Genomic DNA, 23,093 nt, shown 5'->3' with positions numbered 1-23,093 from the left:
AAATGTATAGCATAAAAACTATAAGCACCTGTTCGTCTGTGCTACTGTGGAACCCATCTCTTATGCTGAACAGGTGCTTATGGCTCCCAACCCATAAGTAATTTATGATTTTCCTAAAAGCTCACTAGCACTGTGAAAGAACTAAATCTGTGGGAAAGCTAGGAAAAATATAAAACTGTGATGAAACCTCATTTCATCGTGATCTTTCAAAAAACTGTAATCGACATCAAAATCAAATTTAAAACTAATTCTTGTGAGTGAGAAAACATTACAGTTTTATTGCATTTATCAGCTGATAGCAAAATGATTCCAGTGCTTTGTGTATTTAAAAGAAAGTTTGTAATGGAAAACCAGCTCGTCAGAGAGATGCCTACATTGACTGTAATGTCAGCAAAGAACAAGGTTGGATGCTGTCCACAATATTTTTCAGCTGTTTCAGAGATGTCTTTTTAAAGAATGTGGGTTCATAGAGACCAACATGCAACCCACATTTCAAGTAAATTGATCCAGAAGATGGTGTTTCTATCATGAAGATACCACCCTTGTTTTACTGTCCCTTGATGTTTTATTGCTACAAACACCTGCCTGTAATGTAACTCCTCTGGCATTTGTAATAATGGAACTATTAAGTAAGTGTGATTTTTCTATGAACTATATTATACATCACCAGGCACAGATACTCCAAATCAGACTAATTCAGCTAGTGGGGAGTATAGACAGGCTGTGGCCAGTTACCTTAAAATCTTAACATAACTGTGTCCATGTGAGAGAGAATTTCATTTCTCTTTTTTTTAACTCCAACATTCAGAGAAATTTTCAAATAGAAAGTTTCATTATATAATAAAAGACTACTTTAAAGATTATCTTGAATAAAACGTAAGAAACAGCAGGCTTTAAAGTAAAATGGATTATGTTTTTCTTGTAAAATTGTGGCCCATTTACATTGTGCTTCCATAATTTTAACATTCCATCTAAGAAAAACAATGTATGTTAGACATGTACGAAGCCAAATAAAAATTAAATCACCACCAACAGCATAAAATCTTATTATCACCATGAAAGTGCTCCATCTTGACTTTCTTAAGATGTCAATAGAAAGCAACTTATTTTCAGTATTTTTCATAATTATTGTATTCAGTTTAAATAAATTGACAGTATACTTTTCCTTCTGTGTAGTGCTGCAGTATGGTTTTGTTACCATTTTTGTGGCTGCTTTCCCATTGGCACCATTCTTCGCATTACTGAACAATATTCTTGAGATGCGTCTGGATGCCAAAAAGTTGCTAACTTTTTACCGGAGGCCAGTAACACAGCGTGTCAGAGATATTGGTGTCTGGTTTCGTATCTTGGACTCAATTGGAAAATTGTCTGTAATTAGTAATGTAAGTATAGTAACAAATGAAGTTGATTTTTGTATTTTGACAGCATTAAACTGAATCCTTGAACTGGTATTTAATAATAAATCTGAAAATGTCTAGTTTTTTAATTTGGGTAGGGAATAGCACTTATACTTGAATATGTAGCAAGTCCACAACAAACTGTGGATCAGAAGAGAAACTGCGTGCAGGAAAAGTCCAAAATTATTGAAGAGGAGGAGAACAAGAAAAATTGTAAAAAGTTAATACTGAAAGTGAAGTGAGTTTGGCAAAGATGGAGAATGCAGCATGTAAATAGGAGAGAGACAGATTGTGGAAGAGAATGCAGGGGAGATAGGATGGAAAAAGAGAATTTGAATGCTAAGAACAAGTATGTCATAGACACAGTTCCTATCTTCAGAACTTTTTATTTCCATAGGTGCTCTTTGATAGGTTTACATAGCTTTGGTTATTATCTTTTGCCTAATGATTGCCAGCAACTCATAAAATTTTATAGACGTGTTTCCCATACTTGCCTCCTGATTCATTACATTGAGACATTTGGCCTTTTCTCCAGAATTTAACCATTTTATCTCTTCTTTTTCTTTTTCTTTCCAGTTTTCACTGTGGAAAACTGCTGATAAGTTCTGAAGTTAGAAATTCATTGTAAATTTGTATATTTATGTGTGTGTCAGACAGGATACAGTGATTTCTATTCCAGTTAGTTCTAGGTAAAAGTTCCACTCTTGTTGTTAGTATCTAGTTTCAGCTTTTTGTTATGAATTGTATTGCTCCATCTTAGATAAATTTCTTTTGTATAATACAATTATGATGTTTTGATGTCCATTTTGTTCTGTTTCTTGTAGGGATTCATCATTGCCTTCACATCAGACTTCGTACCCCGTATGGTGTACAGATTGACTGTCTCACCTGACCATACTTTAAAGGGATACCTGAATCATTCATTATCATACTTCAATACAAGTGATTTTGAGCCAGGTTCGGAGCCACAAGTTGGCAATGGAGATGTGACTATATGCAGGTACAACAAAAGAAAACTTGTTTATTCCTTGTTTTGTATATTTCATGAAAGGTCTAAGAATATGCTTTGTTTAGTAGCAGAACACAAACTTAGTTTAGTGAATGTCAACATAATGTAACTCTGTGGTATAGCAAGAAGTTTGATTTTTTTCTCTGGCCTCAAAGGCTTTCATAAACTGTCTAGTGAATTCTCAATTGCTGTGAGCAGTCTTGTCTTGATTGCTCTGTGTAACACCAAACAGACTAAGCAGGTCAAGAATGATTCCAAATATATCATGTCATACAATGAGTGCAAGGTATATTAAAAAATTAACAGAAACTAGATGTAAACAGTGAGAATACAGTATCTGAAGATGTTGCATTCAGTATCTCTCTCTCTCTCTCTCTCTCTCTCTCTCTCTCTCTCTCTCTCTCTCGCACACACACACACACACACACACACACACACACACACACACACACACCACCCCTCCCACACACAACCCCTCGTTACTGAAATGACTAACCAGTTGTTGCAGTAGTCATACGTAATCTGTTGAAATTTAAAAATTAAGACTATCATAAGCTTGTGTGGTTCCAACACCATAGTACTTCACTAGGCATGACATTGTTGGCATTGGTTGAATGTCACTGCTTATTTTGACCTGAGGAACATCTGATGCAATTAGTTGTCGTGGAACCTGTGGATTATCACATAATCAGTCATGGTGTAACAAGGTCTTCTTTGTTTATACAGTGTATCACAGAGCTAAAAGTTAGAATATGTACTGTGTTTTGGTTGCAAGAATCTCTCTCTTAAACATAATCAGACAAACTTATATCAGTGATTGAGGTGTATATTTACTAATGAAAACCAGAGTACAGCTCAAAAATAAAATATTTATGAACACATCCCCTTATGGTGATACCCATCAAAAAATATTCTTGAGTTTTGAGCCGTGTCAAGTGGTTAGCTGCCCCTGAGCTTTCGGCAGAGATCTCCTCTGCCATTGTCAAGTGGTTGACTGTCTTGTGGATGCTGCTGATGTACTTATATAACGGCACTATTGCCAGTGACACTGTTGGTGCTCAATCCCGCACCATATATGGTAATGTTTTGGTGGTGTGATCGCTGCAACTCTCAATCGCAGGGACCCAGGCTACTGTTGTTGTTGTTGTTGTTGTGGTGGTGGTGGTGGTGGTCTTCAATCCAAAGACTTCAGTTGCAGCGTCTCTCCATGCTGCTCTATTCTGTGCAAGCCTCTTCATCTCTGAATAACTACTGCAACCTACATCCTTCTGAATCTGCTTATTGTATTCATCTCTTGGTCTCCCTCTATGATTTTTACCCCTCAGACTTCCCTACACTGTCAAATTGGTGACCTCTTGATGCCTCAGAATGTTTCCTACCAACTGATCCCTTCTTCTAGTCAGGTTGTGCCACAAACTTCTCCCAAATTCTGTTCAGTACCTCATCATTAGTTACATGATCTACTTATATAATCTTCAGCATTCTTCTGTAGCACCTTGTTTCAAAAACTTATATTCTCTTCTTGTCTAAACTATTTATTTTCCATGTTTCACTTTCATACATGGCTACACTCTATAATGAATTCTACTCTGCTTTTGTAAATGATGAAAGTCTATGTGAATGCAGCTTGCCGCTAACTTGGTGTAATGTTTTGTCTGTACAGAAGTGTATCTGTCGCCTTTATCGCTCTTTCCCTCTCACACATAAATCGGTACAATAAAGTCAGGGCTTCGTGTTTTCTAGTTAGGCTGATCCGTGAAAAGACAGAGAAACAATTATGCTAATGGAGGATTCTCTCACACTCCTCTCTCTCTCTCTCTCTCTCTCTCTCTCTCTCTCTCTCTGTCCTTTATCTGTGTACAGTTTAAATATATTATTTACGTGAAATCAGCCTAGTAGAATCTCTGGTGGAGCCCTTCGTCGTAATATTCAGCGGCTGGCTTGCTAGAAAAGATCTTTACATTTGTTATTATTATTAAGCGCTGCATTCAGTTGGGAAAATCGATCGTTTGAACAATTTGTTCAGTTTACGACAGATCTAAAATTTCAGATGTGGACGAAGCCTTTTTGGACGATTTCAAAAAACTCAGAGATTGCAGGCTCTCTTCGTCACAGCTGAAACTTCGCAATTAATTACAGGGCCCAGACAATCATCAATGGTTCAGACAGAGAACTCATTCGTCATTCACTCTAGAATAAAATGGTCACAAACCTTATTTCTGAGGAAAATTGTATATTGAATCCATTTCCGTACATGTTCCATTTTCTGTTGGTTCCAAGTCTCATGTAATTTTCTTTTACAGGTTTTTCTTTCTCTTTATCTATCACGCTAGCGGCACAAACTTTCCTAGCTCGCTTTAGTGCGAAGAAGAGTAAATAAATCTCCTTTAGCAATCCGACAATCTTCCAACCGATACTTCCGAAGCTGTTCCTCTCTCTCTCTATAATAATCATGGAGCATACATTTCTGTACCTCTGTTGTTCCAAAGAATAAACGTACTAGAAAAATACCTTGGCGTCGACGAGCTGTCGGCGCATATATTACTAGAAAATCTGATCAGATACTTTTCAAACGTAAATACATGTGGATGATTTGGTTGACCATTATTAATTATTGCGTGGTAGAGGGTAATTTTCCGTGGGGAGATTACAATGCCCCTCGCAGCGAGCGAAGTTTGTGAGCTCAATTTTGATTCACCGAACACACTTCGGGAGCTATCTATTAGCGTGGATAACCCGGAAGTGATGATTGTCAGTCTTCCGACTGAAAAAGAATATTATATTTGAGACAGACGAAGAAAAGAAATGTGAAGAGACCGGTACCGCGGCTGTATTGCTTTTACGTGCATCTAGGTGTTATATTTGCTGTGCACAACCAAGGAAGATGATCTTTCATGAACTGATGTCAGGGTCTACTCATTCGGGAACTTTCTTAAGCAGGGAAACCTTGGAAAACCTCTTAAGCCTAGACCCCCAGCCTACGGTACATAGAAGATAGGAAAGCCTATAGAAGAAAAAAAATATATAATTTTGAAATAGATCTCTAAAGGAAAGACAGGGATCAATTTGTATCACGATTTGGAGAAGAGTGGTTTGTGCCTCTAGCAAAAAAAACGTTTTACAATAAATAACGTGAATTCTCGTTTTACAATCTTGCTCCTGGTACAATATCTTGCGGTGCTAAACTCCCCCGGGTCTTGCATGTCCCCGACGTCCACATTTGTAGTCGGTCTTCTACGCGGCCCCCTCTGTAGTTGATCTTCTACGCGGCCCGCAATGGGAAGAGTAGAAGGAACAGGGATACTCGAATTCACATGCAACATTCATTCCAAAAGAATTAGCAATGACCAATAGGAAAACTCTTCCTGTAAGAGAACTGATTAGGTTGCACCGTCCAAGATTCTCCTTTTTGAAAGCAAAATCCTTATGGCTTCATGGATCCTTTTTGTTACGACGTACTTCAAGGAATTCAACCATTAACTAATGATGTTGCCAAAAGCATCATCCGATTTACTCCCTTTTGAATACTCCTTTTGACTTTGCCTCCCCACTTGTGCTTATAAGTCCAAAAGTTCTAACACATTTTCTATCAGTGATTTGTTCTTCGTAATTTAAAGGATTCATGTAACTTACTATAGATTTTGGATTCAAATCATCGAATAATGGAAAGTGTAGTTCATTTTATACCAAGACATCATCCATATTTCCTTGATAAGTCATATAATTTAGCTATACTCAAAACTTTTTATTCTAAATACATATATTTCTTCGCTTGAGTGCTGAAATGTAAAAGTTATTAGCATTGAGGAATGCGGATTCGCTTCTTTCAATTACTCTCTGATTCATACGGTGTTCATCCATGCGCATATATGGAAATGGATTTTTCACACAAAATTCCCAAACGAACACAAATCATTAAATTACTACTGAATCTATGAATATTGCTTTCTTTAATCATTCATTAATAAATTAAAAACTCTTAACTTCTAATTATAACAACTATTCCTTTTAGAGCTCAACATGAATCAGTTTATCCTCGCGTTTGGTGCGAGTCTCTTACAAAGCATATCTGTATCGTCTATATCGATTTTAATTCTCGCGCCGACGTCAACTGTTTTGCGCGGGGAATTATCTTTGCGGCGTTAACCGTCACTCACGATTCACTACCACAACACATCCCTTCACACGTTTACACATGTAAGCGTTCACATGAGATTATATATGAATATTCACTCGGAACCTCTTTTGATTATTCCGCGTCATTTGCGGGAAACATTTCATTCTTCTTGAAGGTCAGTTAGATCCTTAATCATTCTTGATGACATTAGCAATGCTAAAGTTCTGTGTTCACCCAAACCACAGGTGAAGCCTATCTCCACTATCTTCTTTACAACACTTGATAATAATAGTTAGTCACTATTTCTATACTCTATGTCACTGATTAACTATTTCAATTTAAAGGTTTCTATCACTACACACACAGTTTATTGTTATGTTTTTTACGAGCGTTCATTTCTGTCACTGGGAACACCATTCCTCCCTATCTTCTAATCTTCATTATACTTTTTTAAGTCGTTATGAGAAAATAACCCTTTTATTTTGTTCGATCCCGGGTATGCTAACAGATAAGCCCCCGGATTCGGAATTTGTAGGATAATGTATGGTCCAGTATATAGTAACTCCCATTTCTTTATACTTTTCTTTGTTACGGATGATTTGGTATGTCTTTTAACTAGTACCTTCTCTCCGACATGGTATGTCTGTACTCTTTTAATTAATTTGTCATATCGTTGTTTTCTTTGATCAGCCCTTTTCGTCATATTTATGATAGCTTGTCTTATTTTTTCTTCCCAAGGCATCTCAGTTTCCTGAGTTTTGGGGATATGGTCAGTCCAGAAGTTTTCCTCTTTTGCTCCGAACATCAATTCACAAGGTGTATATCCAGTTGAGGAGTGGGGCATGTTATTGTATATCTGCTCAAACTCTTCCACATAATTTGCCCACGCAGTTTGCTTATTATGGCAATACGTCCTCATAAATCGATTGAATTCTCTAAAAATCCTCTCAACCAAATTGCCTTGTGGGTGGTAAAATGATGTTAGTATATGTTTCACACCGACTTGAGACAAAGTCTGCTTCCATCGGAGTCCCGTGAATATTTTAGCATTGTCTGTTATGATCGCCTTAGGTGTACCAACATGTGGAAGATAATCCCTTATCAATCTTAATACAATTACTTTGGCTGTAGCCGCCTTTATCGGGTATAGCTTTACGTATTTCGTACACACATCGAGAAATGCCAACACATATTTAACACCACCTCTTGAAGTAGGTAACGGTCCACACAGATCGCATGAAATTAATTCTTTTGGTTCTTGTGCTAATATTGAGCATAATGGGTGCTTAGTCCCTTTTGAATCCGGCTTTGTTTTTTGACATATTATGCATCTCTTTAAGACCTCATGCACTCTGCGCTTTATGTTAGGAAAATAACAGTACCCACTTATTTTGTCTGCACATTTTGTCGCACCGAAATGTCCCCAGGTTAAATGAGTGAACCATACAAGTTTCTCTATTTGGGCCTCAGGTATACAAACACACCAACGGACTTTGTTTGGCCTTCCACAGCGGAAAAATAATACGCCATTTACCAGCTTGTAATAGTTTGCCATCTGATCCGAAGGTTGCTGTTGTAACCTTTGAATGACACTTCCCCATTGAGCATCCTTTTTCTGTAACTGGGCCATATGCACACACAAATTGACGTAGTACGTCTTAAATGGATTTTCCTGCAGCAGCAATACAGGGAATTGAGGAATTATTTACTTCAATCTCTTTTGTTAAACCCTGCGGTGACCTTGATAGAGCGTCAGCAATAATGTTTTGCTGCCCTGAGACATGTACGATCTTAAACTGGTATTGTTGCAGAGCGAGCGTCCATCTAGCCAGCCTGGGGTGTAACAGTTTACACGTTTGTAAAAACGTTAATGATTGGTGATCCCAATATACGATAGTCTTCGACCCATATAAATAATAATGAAATTTTTTAAATCCCCAGACGACCGCAAGAGCCTCTAATTCTGTCGTCGTGTACGTTCGTTCACAGGTGGACAAAACACGAATAGCAAACGCAATAGGACAAAAGGTAAGCTGTCCATTTATCTTGCGTACTTGGAAAAGGCACACTCCAAGACCCACATTTGACGAATCTGTTGACAAGTAGAATTCCTCTTGCATGTCCGGATGGTACAAAAGCGGTGCATTTACTAATTGCTTCTTTATCTCTTCAAATGCTTCTTGACACTCTAATGTCCAGAGCCAGGGCACATTCTTCTTCAGCAAACTATTTAGAGCTGCTGCATTCATGGCCTGATTCGTTATAAATCTTCTAAAAAATGAGGCAAGACCCATAAACCCTTTTAATTGCCTCCTATTTCTCGGTGTTGGAAACTTACTAATCGCAATTAGCTTCTCCTTCACGTCAACTATATGCCCCAGGAACTTGATTCTGTTTAGTGCAAAATGGGATTTCTGTAGGTTAGCAGTTATTCCCATGGTTTTGAACACGTCCAACACCCGACTCAGTAAGGTAATATGCTCCTCCTAGGTCTTCGATGCAATAAGCATATCATCAACAAATACTGTTATCCTGCTTCTTAGTTCTGGGCCTAGAGCATAATCTAGAGCTGCTATAAAGATTCCAGCACTAATGTTGAGTCCGAAAGGAACTACAGTAAATTGGTAATTCTTCCGGCATAAATGAAAGCTGTATATTTCCTTGATAACTCATCCAGCTTGACCTGCCAATACGAACTCCGCAAATCGATGCTCGTCAAATATTGGACATCCTGGAACCGTTATATCAGTTCGTCTATGTTTTCCGGATGTGTTCTCACTGGAATTATGATTTTATTTATTTCCCTGGCGTCGAGTACCAGTCTCTCAGTTCCATTTGCTTTTGGCACGACCAACAATGGGGAGCAGTATGGGCTTGTAGAGGGTTCGATCAAACCCCATTTCAACATGTGATCTATTTCTTTTTGAACTTGAGCCTTTAACCTCCAGGGAACAGGATAGAAAGTTCTACAATACGTTTCGTGTGGCTTAACGTAGAGATGGCATATGTATCCCTTAATAACTCCTGGCCTTTCGTCAAACACGTTTTCATACACTAATAATAATTCTATGAGCTGCTTCTTCTGCTCTTCAATAATGCAGTCGGATTCATTTAACTTCTCATACACTAATTGACCGAAGTCTCCTTTGACTTGGAATTCATTATTTACGTGCTGTTTAGAATTTTGTGCAGTCCTGATTACTTGCACACTGATCCCACTATTATATTTTCTGGTAAGGCTTTCCTTTTTCAACAAGTCCAACTCATCATAGCGTGTAGGCTTTCACGGCCGGCGTCTTCAGTAATTAAAACTTCCGGGCTAAGAGGCCGTGGTCCAATAGTAGAATTACTTCTCCCTGACGTTTCGTTGCCAGCTGCGGGCAACATCATCTGAGGTGAGTCTACGACTGGCTGCTAGGCCGTGGAGGTCCTGTTTATATAGAGCGCGTAGAGGGCGCCACCACTCGTCACGTGTTGTCAACAGTAAAACTATCTCTGGCTGGCGTCATTACTCTCGATCGAAGGTAATCGATTGTCACATCTTTGGTACAGAGTCGATCGCCATATCTTATCTAGCTTCAAGCCTTCTTCTTTCCTGTTAAAATTATTGTGGTGTTTAAAAATCTCTACAGCCTCTCTATACATACGTGCATAATAATGCGGTGTCTTAGCTAGCACGCTCGTCTCACTAAATTTAATTTCATGGTCACCCGTTTCAAAAACATGTTCCGCTACAGCCGATTTGTCCGTGTGTCCCAGTCGACAGTTCCTTTTGTGTTCAGTTAGGCGAGTATTGATACTTCTTTTCGTGGTTCCAATGTAAACCTTCCCACAACTACAGGGAGTCCCTGTAGTTGTGGGAAGGTTTACATTGGAACCACGAAAAGAAGTATCAATACTCGCCTAACTGAACACAAAAGGAACTGTCGACTGGGACACACGGACAAATCGGCTGTAGCGGAACATGTTTTTGAAACGGGTGACCATGAAATTAAATTTAGTGAGACGAGCGTGCTAGCTAAGACACCGCATTATTATGCACGTATGTATAGAGAGGCTGTAGAGATTTTTAAACACCACAATAATTTTAACAGGAAAGAAGAAGGCTTGAAGCTAGATAAGATATGGCGATCGACTCTGTACCAAAGATGTGACAATCGATTACCTTCGATCGAGAGTAATGACGCCAGCCAGAGATAGTTTTACTGTTGACAACACGTGACGAGTGGTGGCGCCCTCTACGCGCTCTATATAAACAGGACCTCCACGGCCTAGCAGCCAGTCGTAGACTCACCTCAGATGATGTTGCCCGCAGCTGGCAACGAAACGTCAGGGAGAAGTAATTCTACTATTGGACCACGGCCTCTTAGCCCGGAAGTTTTAATTACTGAAGTCCAACTCAATTTCTTGTTTATTTACATTTAACCAAATTTTTCCTGTTTTAAAATCTATTCTGCATCCGTATTGACGTAGGCTGTCGACTCCTATGATGCAGTCTACCACCAAATTTTTTACAACAAGGAATGTGCTTAATATTGCTACATTTCCGACTTCTACACTAAGTAGTGACTGCACTTTTATATTAGCCGATCTAGCCCCAACGGCGCCTATTATTCTGCAATTTTGAACTGGAAAAATTGGTACTCGTCTTATATTTCTGATCTTGTTGAATAGAGCCTCCGAAATAACATTCGTGGTTGCAGCTGTGTCCAAAACCGCCACTATAGGTACAGTCTCCAAAATGACTTGCACTTCGGCTACTGCCACCTGTTCCTTCTCCTCATCTTGGAGTTCTAAGTCCTCGGTCAATTCATCTGCCAGTAATCGTCCATCATTATACGTTAGCATGGGTACGCATATCCTGTTGCCCCTCAACCAATTGTTGACCGCTCCTCCGGGGCACGAGTGGATCCTTACAAGTTTGTTGGATTTTGATTCGCCTGGTGGTTGACATCGTCCGTCACTTCGGTAATTACCGGTTGATTCGTAGATGTCCGTCCCCACTGATGTTGGTTATTTGAATCTATTCCCCCCGGTTGATTCCACTTTCTATTACTGTTATTGTTCCAGGCTTGCGGTCTGAAATTCCTTTCGTTCCCCCATACGGGATTGTATCGTTTCCCATTCCTGTTGTTCTTTGGATAGCCCCTCGCAAGACTATTGCCGGTATTATTATTGAGATTTTGAGGGGTTTCTCCACTATTTATCAATCTCTGTGCGTTCCCTTGCCTACCATTTGGCGGAGGTTCTATCTCCCTATATTGGAATCTGTTGTTACGTGCTTTCTGGTTGCTCTCTTCTATAATGTCTATATGATCTAACGTCGTGAGGAACGACTCCAAGTCTTTATCGTTCCCGTAAATTAATTGATTCCGGATGTTAGTTGGTAATCTTGCCTTAAGTATGTTTATTATGTCTGGCAAAGGCATAGGTCTGTCCCAATATCTAGTTTTGTTTATATATTTTTCAAAATACTTCCTAAGGCTTCCTTTTGAAAGAAGGAAAGGCTCTGGGTAGAGCACCTCCTGCCTTAGGCGTTCCTGTACCCCTTCTGACCAGAATTTTGCTAAAAACGCTTTCTCAAAATCGTCATATGTCGAGCAAACAGAAGTCATGTCCGAGGCCCAGATCGCCCCCGAACCTTGTATATACCCAGTCACGAAACTGATTTTCTGCCACTCCGACCAATTTCTGGGTAGCACTCCTCTAAAACTTCGGATAAAAACAATCGGATGGACCCCCCTTTTGTCAGTGTTAAAAATCTGGAATTGCCGATTCTTTATCTTTTTTTCTTCGGCATGGCAAAGGCTTTCGTAATCTCCGTCAGATAAAACTTCACGCGAACAACTAGCTCGTGGCAATTTAATATTCGAGTTACTCACACAAGTCGGTATCGTGTGCGAATGTGCAGTAACTGGCTCTACAGACGCTGCCAACTTCTGCTGCTGGCCGGTATTCATTTGTTCTGAGCCTTGTTGTGAAACGCGTATCGACTCTTCTATCATTTGTTTCCAATGCTCGAAATCAGCACCTAACTGCTGTCGCACTTCCTCAAGTCCTTTCGCAAACAAATTCTCTTCCTGTTTGCCGCATGGACTCTGGAATGCTGCTTTAACATTTTGCTCAACGTTTTCACACATTAGCCTTTTGTTTTCTAATGTGATTTCGGATAATTTACCAGTTAATACATTAATTTGGTGGTCTATAACGTCTTGACGTTCGGTCAGATGTTCAACACTTTCCTTTAGGTTCGTCTGCGTACGTACCAATTCAGGAAGTTGCGCAATTGCACATGACATGGCATCTTGCTTTTGTACTAATTGCGGAACCATTTCCACCTGTTCCCGTACGGTATCTATCTTAATAGCCACATACTCCTTCATTTCTACACGTATGCGTTGAGTAGATTCCCCACATTGAGCTTTAACCAATTCTATTTGTGCAGTTAATTTTCGTTCCGTCTCTTCGGCCTGATCTTTAAGTTCCTTTGTCTTCGCCTCTATCCGCTGCTCTAATTCGGAAAAACTGTCATGTAACTGCTGCTTAATCTCAGCTTTCAGATTTTCCTGCCCCTCAGTAACTGAGGCTAATTTCGCATTCAAATCATTTTGCCCCTCGGTAACTGAGGCTAACTTCGCATTAATGTCGGTTTTCATATTATTCATGCTCTCAGTTATCATCTGCATCTGTCTCATGATAATTACTAATGGATCTAATCCATGTTGCATACTTGCTGTTACATCTCCAGCCGTGTCTACCGGGCGTTCTATTGCACTATCTGTAGCGATCGGTTCTACAACACTTCTTACTACATCACTATTATCCGTGCTCACAGCTGAAGGCTGTTGCGTGTTGCTCTGCTCTGCTTGACTCATCTTAAACATTGCCCTAGTTAATACCATATAAATGTTCTACAGTCAATATGTATATATCTCCCTTCACACAAGAATACTTCTGTGGCTACTTTCTTATAGTACTTATACAGGAAAATGCAACTAGGGCAGGTCAGTCAAACTACGTCTGGCATGAACACAATTAGTAAATGTTCAAATCTACGTCTACTTCCTCAATACTAGCAAGCTTTAATAAAAAATTATAGATCTGGCCTTTTTTCTGCACCCAGCGTGCTGCTTTTATTTGTAGATCCACTTAATTTGCCTGCGAGTATTTCTCCTCTTTTCCAAGTTAAGTTGTCCCATCGTAGTTCACATGAAACAGAGAACAAAATTATTTTAACAACGTCCAAAAACGTGTCCTGTCACGGATTGGCCATTATAATGAATTCTACTCTGCTTTTGTAAATGATGAAAGTCTATGTGAATGCAGCTTGCCGCTAACTTGGTGTAATGTTTTGTCTGTACAGAAGTGTATCTGTCGCCTTTATCGCTCTTTCCCTCTCACACATAAATCGGTACAATAAAGTCAGGGCTTCGTGTTTTCTAGTTAGGCTGATCCGTGAAAAGACAGAGAAACAATTATGCTAATGGAGGATTCTCTCACACTCCTCTCTCTCTCTCTCTCTCTCTCTCTCTCTCTCTCTCTCTCTCTCTCTGTCCTTTATCTGTGTACAGTTTAAATATATTATTTACGTGAAATCAGCCTAGTAGAATCTCTGGTGGAGCCCTTCGTCGTAATATTCAGCGGCTGGCTTGCTAGAAAAGATCTTTACATTTGTTATTATTATTAAGCGCTGCATTCAGTTGGGAAAATCGATCGTTTGAACAATTTGTTCAGTTTACGACAGATCTAAAATTTCAGATGTGGACGAAGCCTTTTTGGACGATTTCAAAAAACTCAGAGATTGCAGGCTCTCTTCGTCACAGCTGAAACTTCGCAATTAATTACAGGGCCCAGACAATCATCAATGGTTCAGACAGAGAACTCATTCGTCATTCACTCTAGAATAAAATGGTCACAAACCTTATTTCTGAGGAAAATTGTATATTGAATCCATTTCCGTACATGTTCCATTTTCTGTTGGTTCCAAGTCTCATGTAATTTTCTTTTACAGGTTTTTCTTTCTCTTTATCTATCACGCTAGCGGCACAAACTTTCCTAGCTCGCTTTAGTGCAAAGAAGAGTAAATAAATCTCCTTTAGCAATCCGACAATCTTCCAACCGATACTTCCGAAGCTGTTCCTCTCTCTCTCTATAATAACCATGGAGCATACATTTCTGTACCTCTGTTGTTCCAAAGAATAAACGTACTAGAAAAATACCTTGGCGTCGACGAGCTGTTGGCGCATATATTACTAGAAATCTGATCAGATACTTTTCAAACGTAAATACATGTGGATGATTTGGTTGACCATTATTAATTATTGCGTGGTAGAGGGTAATTTTTCGTGGGGAGATTACAACTCCATACAAATACTTTCAGAAAAGACTTCATGGCTCTAAAATCTATACTCGAAGTTAACAAATTTCTTGTCTTTAAAAACGCTTTCCTTGCCATCACCAGTCTACATTTTATATCCTCTCCACTTCGACCATCATCAGTTATTTTGCTCCCCAAATAGCAAAACTCATCTACTACTTTGAGTGTCTCATTTCCTAATGTAATTCCCTCACCAATCACCTGATTTAATTCAACTACATTCCGTTATCCCCAATTTGCTTTTGTTGATGTTTGTCTATATTCTGCTTTCAAGGCACTGCTCATTCCGTTCAATTGCTCTTCCAGGTCCTTTACTGTGTCTGACAAAATTACAATGTCATCGGCAAATCTCAAGGTTTTTATTACTTCTTGCTGGACCTTAATTCCTACTCCAAATTTTTCTTTTGTTTCCTTTACTGCTTGCTCAATATACAGATTGAATAACATTGGGAATAGGCTACAACCCTTCTCAACCACTGCTTGCCTATCATGCCCCTCATCTCTTATAACAGCCTTTTGCTCCCTGCATTTTACCTCCACCACCTTCAGAATTTGAAGAGAGTATCCCAGTCAATATTGTCAAAAGCTTTCTCTAAGTCTACAAGTACTATAAACATAGGTTTGCCTTTGCTTAACCTGTCTTCTATGAGAAGTTGTAGGATCAGTATTGCCTCACATGTTCCTACATTTCTCTGGAATCCAGATTGATCTTCCCAGAGGTTGGCTTCTTTCAGTTTTTCCGTTCTTCTATAAAGAATTCGTGTTAGTATTTTGCAACTGTGACATATTAATCAGATATTAGTTAAAACCTCTGGGCTGAGAGGCCGTGGTCGATCAGTAAAAACTACTTCTTCCTGACGTTTCGTTGCCAACTGCGGGCAACATCTTCCGAGGTCATCAGTTGTTGACGCACCTCTGAAGTTGTTGCCTGTAGTTGGCAATGAAATGTCAGGAAGTAGTAGTTTTACTGATCGACCGTAGCCTCTCAGCCCGAATGTTTTAACTAATGAAGATGCCAGCCGAGGAAACCTACATGTTGTATTAAACAGATAGTTTTGTAATTTTCACACCTGTAAGCACCTGCTTTCTTTTGAATTGAAATGATTACATTCTTCTTCTGAGGGTATTTCGCCTGCCTCATACATCTTGCTTATCAGATGGAGGAGATTTTTCATGGCTGGCTCTCCCAAGGCTATCAGTAGTTGTAACAGAATGTTGTCTACTCCCGGGGCATTGTTTTAACTTAAATCTTTCAGTAGTTTGTCAAATTCCTCATGCAGTATCATATCTCCCATATTATCTTCATCTAAATCCTCTTCCATTTCCATAATATTGCCCGCAAGTACATCTCCCTCACATAGACCTTCTATATACTCCTTCCACCTTTCTGCTTTCCCTTTTTTGCTTAGGACTGGTTTTCTATCTGAGCACCTGATATGCATACAGGTGGTTCTCTTTTCTCCAAAGGTCTCTTAATTTTCCTGTAGGCAGCATCTATCTTTTCCCTAGTGATTAATTATGATTCATAACAAGTGTCCTGTAGTCATTCCTGCTTAGCCATTTTGCACGTCCTGTCAATCTTATGTTTTAGACATTACTATTCCTTTTCGCCTGCATCATTTACTGCATTTTTGTATCTATGTTCCCTCTGACACTCTCTACATCTCTGTTTCTTTCAGTTTATCCAGGTCCCATCTCCTTAAATTCCTACCTATTTGCAGTTGCCTCAGATTTAATCTGGAGTTCATAACCAGTAAATTATGGTCAGAGTAGACATATACTACTGGAATTCTCTTACAATTTAAAAACTGGTCCCTAGATCTCTGTCTTATCGTTATACAATCAATCTGAAACCTTCCAGTGTCTCCAGGTCTTGTTCCATGATTCTTAAAGGAAGTGTTAGCTATGATTAAATTATGCTCTGTGGCAAAATTCTACCAGGCAGCTTCATCTTTCATTCCTTTCCCCCAGTCCATATTCACCTACTACTTTTCCTTCTCTTCCTACTATCAATTTCTAATCCCCCATGAATATTAAATTTTCATCTCACTTAACTATCTGAATAATTTCTTTTATCTCATCATACCTTTCTTCAATATTTTTTACATCTGCAGAGCTAGTTAACATATTAACTTGTACTGCTTGGGTAAGTATAGGCTTCATGTCTATCTTGGCTACAAAATGTGTTCACTATGCTGTTCATAGTTGCTTATCTTCTCCTGCATTACCCCTATTTGATTTTGTATTTATAATCCTGTATTCACGTGACCAGAAGTCCTGTTCCTCCTGCCACTGAACTTCACTAATTCCCACTATATCTAGCTTTAATCTATCCAGTTCCCTTTTTAAATTTTCAGACCTACCTGCCCGATTAAGGGATCTGATGTTCCACACTCCAATCCATAGAATGCCAGTTTTCCATTTCTCCTGATAATGACATCCTCCTGAGTAGTTCCCACACAGAGATCCGAATGGGAGACTATTTTACCTGAAGAATATTTTACCCGGGAGGATCCCATCATCATTTAACCATAAAGTATAGCCGCATGCGCCTTGCTTTCAGACATTTGCGGTACCAGACCAGCAAGGCCATTTTGATTTATGTTAAAAGGCCAGATCAGTCAGTCATCCAAGACTGTTGCCCCTGCAGCTACTGAAAAGGCTGCATCTCCTCTGCAGGAACCACATGTGTGTGTGGCCTCTCAACAGGTACTCCTCCATTGTGATTGCATGTATGGTACAATTATCTGTATCGCTGAGGCACGCAAGCCTCCCCACTAATGGCAAGGTCAATGGTACAAAGGAGGGCTGTACTCAGCTGCAATCCACCATTGTTACTGAGAGTGTTGTCAGATTTTTTTGATCTCTGTTGCTTTGTTTATTATGCTGTTCTAAAAGCCATTGCTCCATTTAGTAATAGAAGTATTAGCAAAAGTAATTTGGTGTCTATTGTCTACTGCATGTTCTGCTACAGCTGATTTTTCGGGATAACACAGGCAGAAACACCTTTCATGTTTTATGTGGCGCTGTTCTATAGTGTGAACAGTCTGACCAACATAAGACTGCCCACACCCACATGATATGTTGTGTATTCCATGTGTTCTGAGGTCTACATTGTCTTTCACAGGCTTCATTAGTTGCCAGATATTTGCTGGGGACACAAAGACTCTGTCGATTTTTATGTCTCTTCAAGAGCTGGCTAATCTTCTTTGTTATTGAATCACAAAGTGGTAAAAATACTATCTTCTTTGTATCCCTTCCGAAGGCCTTCTGCTTTCATGGCTTGGATGAAACTGCTTGTAAAATGTGTTTATTGTTGTAACAATTTTCTTTGAAAACTTTACATTAGTGGCTCAATTCCCTCAATAGGTTTTCAGCACCTGAGACGGTTTCAGCTTGATGGTCCAAGATACTCAAAACAGACCGTTTGTTTTCTGTGTAGTGGTAGCTGATGGTGTGCAGATACTAATCTGTGTGGATGGGCATGTGGTAAATGTTGTGACCATGACACCCATTGGGTCTGCAGTCGATGACGTCATCCAGGAATGGCAAGGAAGCATCCTTCCCTTCCATCATGAATTTTATGTGGTCGTGGGTGTTGTTGATGTGTTCCAGGAACTCTTCCAGCTTTTCATTTCCATGAGGCCATATGACGAAGATATTGTCAACATAGTGATAAAAACAACTAGGCTTTACAGGAGCCATGTCTATGGTGGTGTCCTTGAAATGCCCGATAAGGAGGTTGGCTACAGCTGGAGCTAATGGGCTCTCCGTCGCAATACCACTCATCTGGTAGAAATATCTCCACCATGTAAAAAATGTAATGTCATCAGGTTATGTTTAAATAAATTCATGATTGTGTCATCAAAGAGTCTGACCAGCAAGTCTACCGAGTCTGTGATGGGCACACATGTGAATAGGGAAACCACATCAAAACTAACCATAGTATCTTTTTCACCAAAGCATAGATGTTTAATTTGATCGATGACATCTGCTGTATTCCTGATATGATGTGCACAGTGTCCAATGTGTGACACGAGGAGGGTGGCCAAATGCTTTGCAAGTCTATTGGATAACAATCTGATGGTGTTCAATACAGGCCTTCAAAGTGTATCCATCTTATGTACCTTTGGCATACTGTAGAACGCGGGTGGTCTGGGTGCCTGAGGGAGGAGGTTCTTAATAACAATCTCTTCCGGCAATGACTGACTGAGGAGCTCCGAAGTCTTCCTCACTATTGTGGATGTTGGGTTCCATGGCAGTTTCAGGTATGCCAATCAGACTGTCCTCACTATTGAACAGTGCCGAATAAAACACAAGTGTTTCCACCTACACTATCCCGAAAAATCAGCTATAGTGGGACATGCACAAGAAAATGGACACTGAATTGCATTTGATAAGACTTATATTATTGAAAGAACCAACAGCTTCTGGGTTAGTGTAATAAACGAAGCAAAAGAGGGCAAAACATCTAACAACATCCTCTGTAAAGATGGTTAATTGCAACTGAATTGGGCTTGGGATCTTGTGATTCCGGAGTTGAAGCAGACATCATGGCCATGCCACCAAAACATTACCATGTAAGGTGCGACACTGAGCACCAGTGACATAACTGATGACCTTGCGGTTAGATAAGCACAGTTTGATTGATTGATCTGGTCTTGTAACATCATCCAAAGCGGACTTGCCGTACTGGTAACATGAACATCTGAAAGCAAGGGGAAACTACAGCTGTAATTTTTCATGGGAGCATGCAACTCTATTTTATGGCTCTTCTTGAGTAAAATAGTCCCCCATTCGGATCTCCAGGCAGGGACTACTTAGGAGGATGTCATTATCAGGATAAACAGAACTGGCAATCTATCAATTGGAGTGTGGAATGTTAGATCCCTTAATTGGGCATGTAGCTTAGAAAATTTAGAAAGTGAACTGGATAGGTTAAAGTTAGATATAGTGGTGATTAGTGAAGTTTGGTAACAGGAGGAACAGGACTTCTGGTCAAGTGAATACAGGGTTATAAGCACAAAATCAAATAGGGGCAATGAACGAGTAGGTTTAACAATTAATAATATAAAAAAGGAATGTGGACAAAGCTACTATGAACAGCATAGTGAGTGCATTATTGTAGACAGACATGAAGCACACACCCACCACAGTAGTAAAAGTTTATTTGCCAACTAGCTTCTCTGATGAAGAGGAGTTTGAAGAAATGTACGAAGAGGTAAAAGAAATTATTCAGATAGTTAATGGTTAGAAGAAATGTATGATGAAATAAAAGAAATTATTCAGATAGTGAAGGGAGACAAAAATTTAATAGTCATGGGTGACTGAATTCGTCAGTAGGGAAAGGGAGAGAAGGAAATGTAGTAGGTGAATATGGATTGGAGGTAAGAAACGAAAGAGGAAGCCGTCTGGTTGAATTTTGCACAGAGAACAACTTAGCCATAGCTAACACTTGGTTCAAGAATCATAAAAGAAGATTGTATACATGGAAGAAGCCTGGAGATACTGACAGGTTTCAGATAGATTATATAATGGTAAGGCAGAGATTTAGGAACCAGGTTTTAAATTGTAAGACATTTCCAGGGGCAGATGTGGACTCTGACCACAATCTATTGGTTATGAACTGTAGATTAAAACTGAAGAAACTGCAAAAAGGTGGGAATTTAAGGAGATGGGACCTGGATAAACTGACTAAACCAGAGGTTTTACAGAGTTTCAGGGAGAGCATAAGGGAACAATTGACAAGAATGGGGGGAAAAAAATACAGCATAAGAAGAATGGGTAGCTTTGAGGGATGAAGTAGTGAAGGCAGCAGATGATCAAGTAGGTAAAAAGAAGAGGGCTAGTAGAAATCCTTGGGTAACAGAAGAAATATTGAATTTAATTGATGAAAGGAGAAAATATAAAAATGCAGTACATGAAGCAGGCAAAAAGGAATACAAATGTCTCAAAAATGATATCGACAGGAAGTGCAAAATGGCTAAGCAGGGATGGCTAGAGGACAAATGTAAGAATGTAGAGGCGTGTATCACTAGGGGTAAGATAGACACTGCCTACAGGAAAATTAGAGAGACCTTTGGAGAAAAGAGAACCACTTATATGAATATCAAGAGCTCAGATGGAAACCCAGTTCTAAGCAAAGAAGGGAAAGCAGAAAGGTGGAAGGAGTATATAGAGGGTCTATACAAGGGCGATGTACTTGAGGACAATATTATGGAAATGGAAGAGGATGTAGATCAAGATGAAATAGGAGATATAGAAAGGTGGAAGGAGTATATAGAGGGTCTATACAAGGGCGATGTACTTGAGGACAATATTATGGAAATGGAAGAGGATGTAGATCAAGATGAAATAGGAGATATAGAAAGGTGGAAGGAGTATATAGAGGGTCTATACAAGGGCGATGTACTTGAGGACAATATTATGGAAATGGAAGAGGATGTAGATCAAGATGAAATAGGAGATACGATACTGCGTGAAGAGTTTGACAGAGCACTGAAAGACCTCAGTCGAAACAAGCCCGCGGGAGTAGACAACATTCCATTAGAACTACTGACGGCCTTGAGAGAGCCAGCCCTGACTAAACTCTACCATCTGGTGAGCAAGATGTAAGAGACAGGCGAAATACCCTCAGACTTCAAGACGAATATAATAATTCCAATCCCAAAGAAAGCAGGTGTTGACAGATGTGAAAATTACCGAACTATCAGTTTAATAAGTCACAGATGCAAAATACTAACGCGAATTCTTTACAGACAAATGGAAAAACTGGTAGAAGCCAACCTCGGGGAAGATCAGTTTGGATTCCGTAGAAATGTTGGAACACGTGAGGCAATACTGACCCTACGACTTATCTTAGAAGAAAGATTAAGGAAAGGCAAACCTACGTTTCTAGCATTTGTAGCCTTAGAGAAAGCTTTTGACAATGTTGACTGGAATACTCTCTTCCAAATTCTGAAGGTGGCAGGAGTAAAATACAGGGAGCGAAAAGCTATTTACAATTTGTACAGAAACCAGACTGCAGTTACAAGAGTCGGTGGACATCAAAGGGAAGCAGTGGTTGGGAAGGGAGTGAGACAGGGTTGTAGCCTCTCCCCGATGTTATTCATCTCTATATTGAGCAATCAGTGAAGGAAACAAAAGATAAATTCGGAGTAGGTATTAAAATTCATGGAGAAGAAATAAAAACTTTGAGGTTCGCTGATGACATTGTAATCCTGTCAGAGACAGCAAAGGACTTGGAAGAGCAGTTGAACGGAATGGACAGTGTCTTGAAAGGAGGATATAAGATGAAAATCAACAAAAGCAAAACGAGGATCAGGGAATGTAGTCGAATTAAGTCGGGTGATGCTGAGGGAATTAGATTAGGAAATGAGACACTTAAAGTAGTAAAGGTGTTTTGCTATTTGGGGAGCAAAATAACTGATGATGGTCGAAGTAGAGAGGATATAAAATGTAGACTGGCAACGGCAAGGAAAGCGATTCTGAAGAAGAGAAATTTGTTAACATTGAGTATTGATTTAAGTGTCAGGAAGTCGTTTCTGAAAGTATTTGCATGGAGTGTAGCCATGTATGGAAGTGAAACATGGACGATAAATAGTTTGGACAAGAAGAGAATAGAAGCTTTTGAAATGTGGTGCTACAGAAGAATGCTGAAGATTAGATGGGTAGATCACATAACTAATGAGGAAGTATTGAATAGGATTGGGGAGAAGAGAAGTTTGTGGTACAACTTAACTAGAAGAAGGGATCAGTTGGTAGGACATGTTCTGAGGCATCAAGGGATCACCAGTTTAGTATTGGAGGGCAGCGTGGAGGGTAAAAATCATAGAGGGAGACCAAGAGATGAATACACTAAGCAGATTCAGAAGGATGTGGGTTGCAGTAGGTACTGGGAGATGAAGGATCTTGCACAGGATAGAGTAGCTTGGAGAGCTGCATCAAACCAGTCTCAGGACTGAAGACCACAACAACAACAACAACAACAACAACAACAACAGTTAATGGAGTCAGTCAGCCACTTGACAGTGGTAAAGGAGATCTTTGCCAAAAGCTCTTTGGCAGTTTTAACCCCTTGACACAGCTTGAAACCTGAGAATATTGTATCATTAAAGAATATTTGTCAGAAAAATATGAGTTTGTTCAGCATACTCAGATCCTCCTCATATGAGTAGCACCAAGTTCTGCATA

The 23,093-nt window shown here is 39.6% G+C and overlaps 1 protein-coding gene across 2 annotated transcripts in view; it reads left to right on the top strand.

Moving 5' to 3' along the window:
• The window catches only part of LOC124544745 (anoctamin-1-like), a 154,703-nt gene that overhangs the window by 115,566 nt on the left and 16,044 nt on the right, over nucleotides 1-23,093 (top strand). For both annotated transcript variants that reach the window (XM_047123406.1, XM_047123405.1), the window contains 2 exons: nucleotides 1,177-1,382; nucleotides 2,222-2,397. In XM_047123406.1, coding sequence (XP_046979362.1) covers nucleotides 1,177-1,382; nucleotides 2,222-2,397 — 382 coding nt within the window. The remainder of the gene's footprint in view (nucleotides 1-1,176; nucleotides 1,383-2,221; nucleotides 2,398-23,093) is intronic.

This window comes from Schistocerca americana, chromosome 8, assembly GCF_021461395.2.
Source record: "Schistocerca americana isolate TAMUIC-IGC-003095 chromosome 8, iqSchAmer2.1, whole genome shotgun sequence".
Taxonomy (NCBI): Eukaryota; Metazoa; Arthropoda; class Insecta; order Orthoptera; family Acrididae; genus Schistocerca; species Schistocerca americana.
Note: the sequence above shows the minus strand (reverse complement) of the source record. Positions and strands in the feature narration are given on the sequence as shown.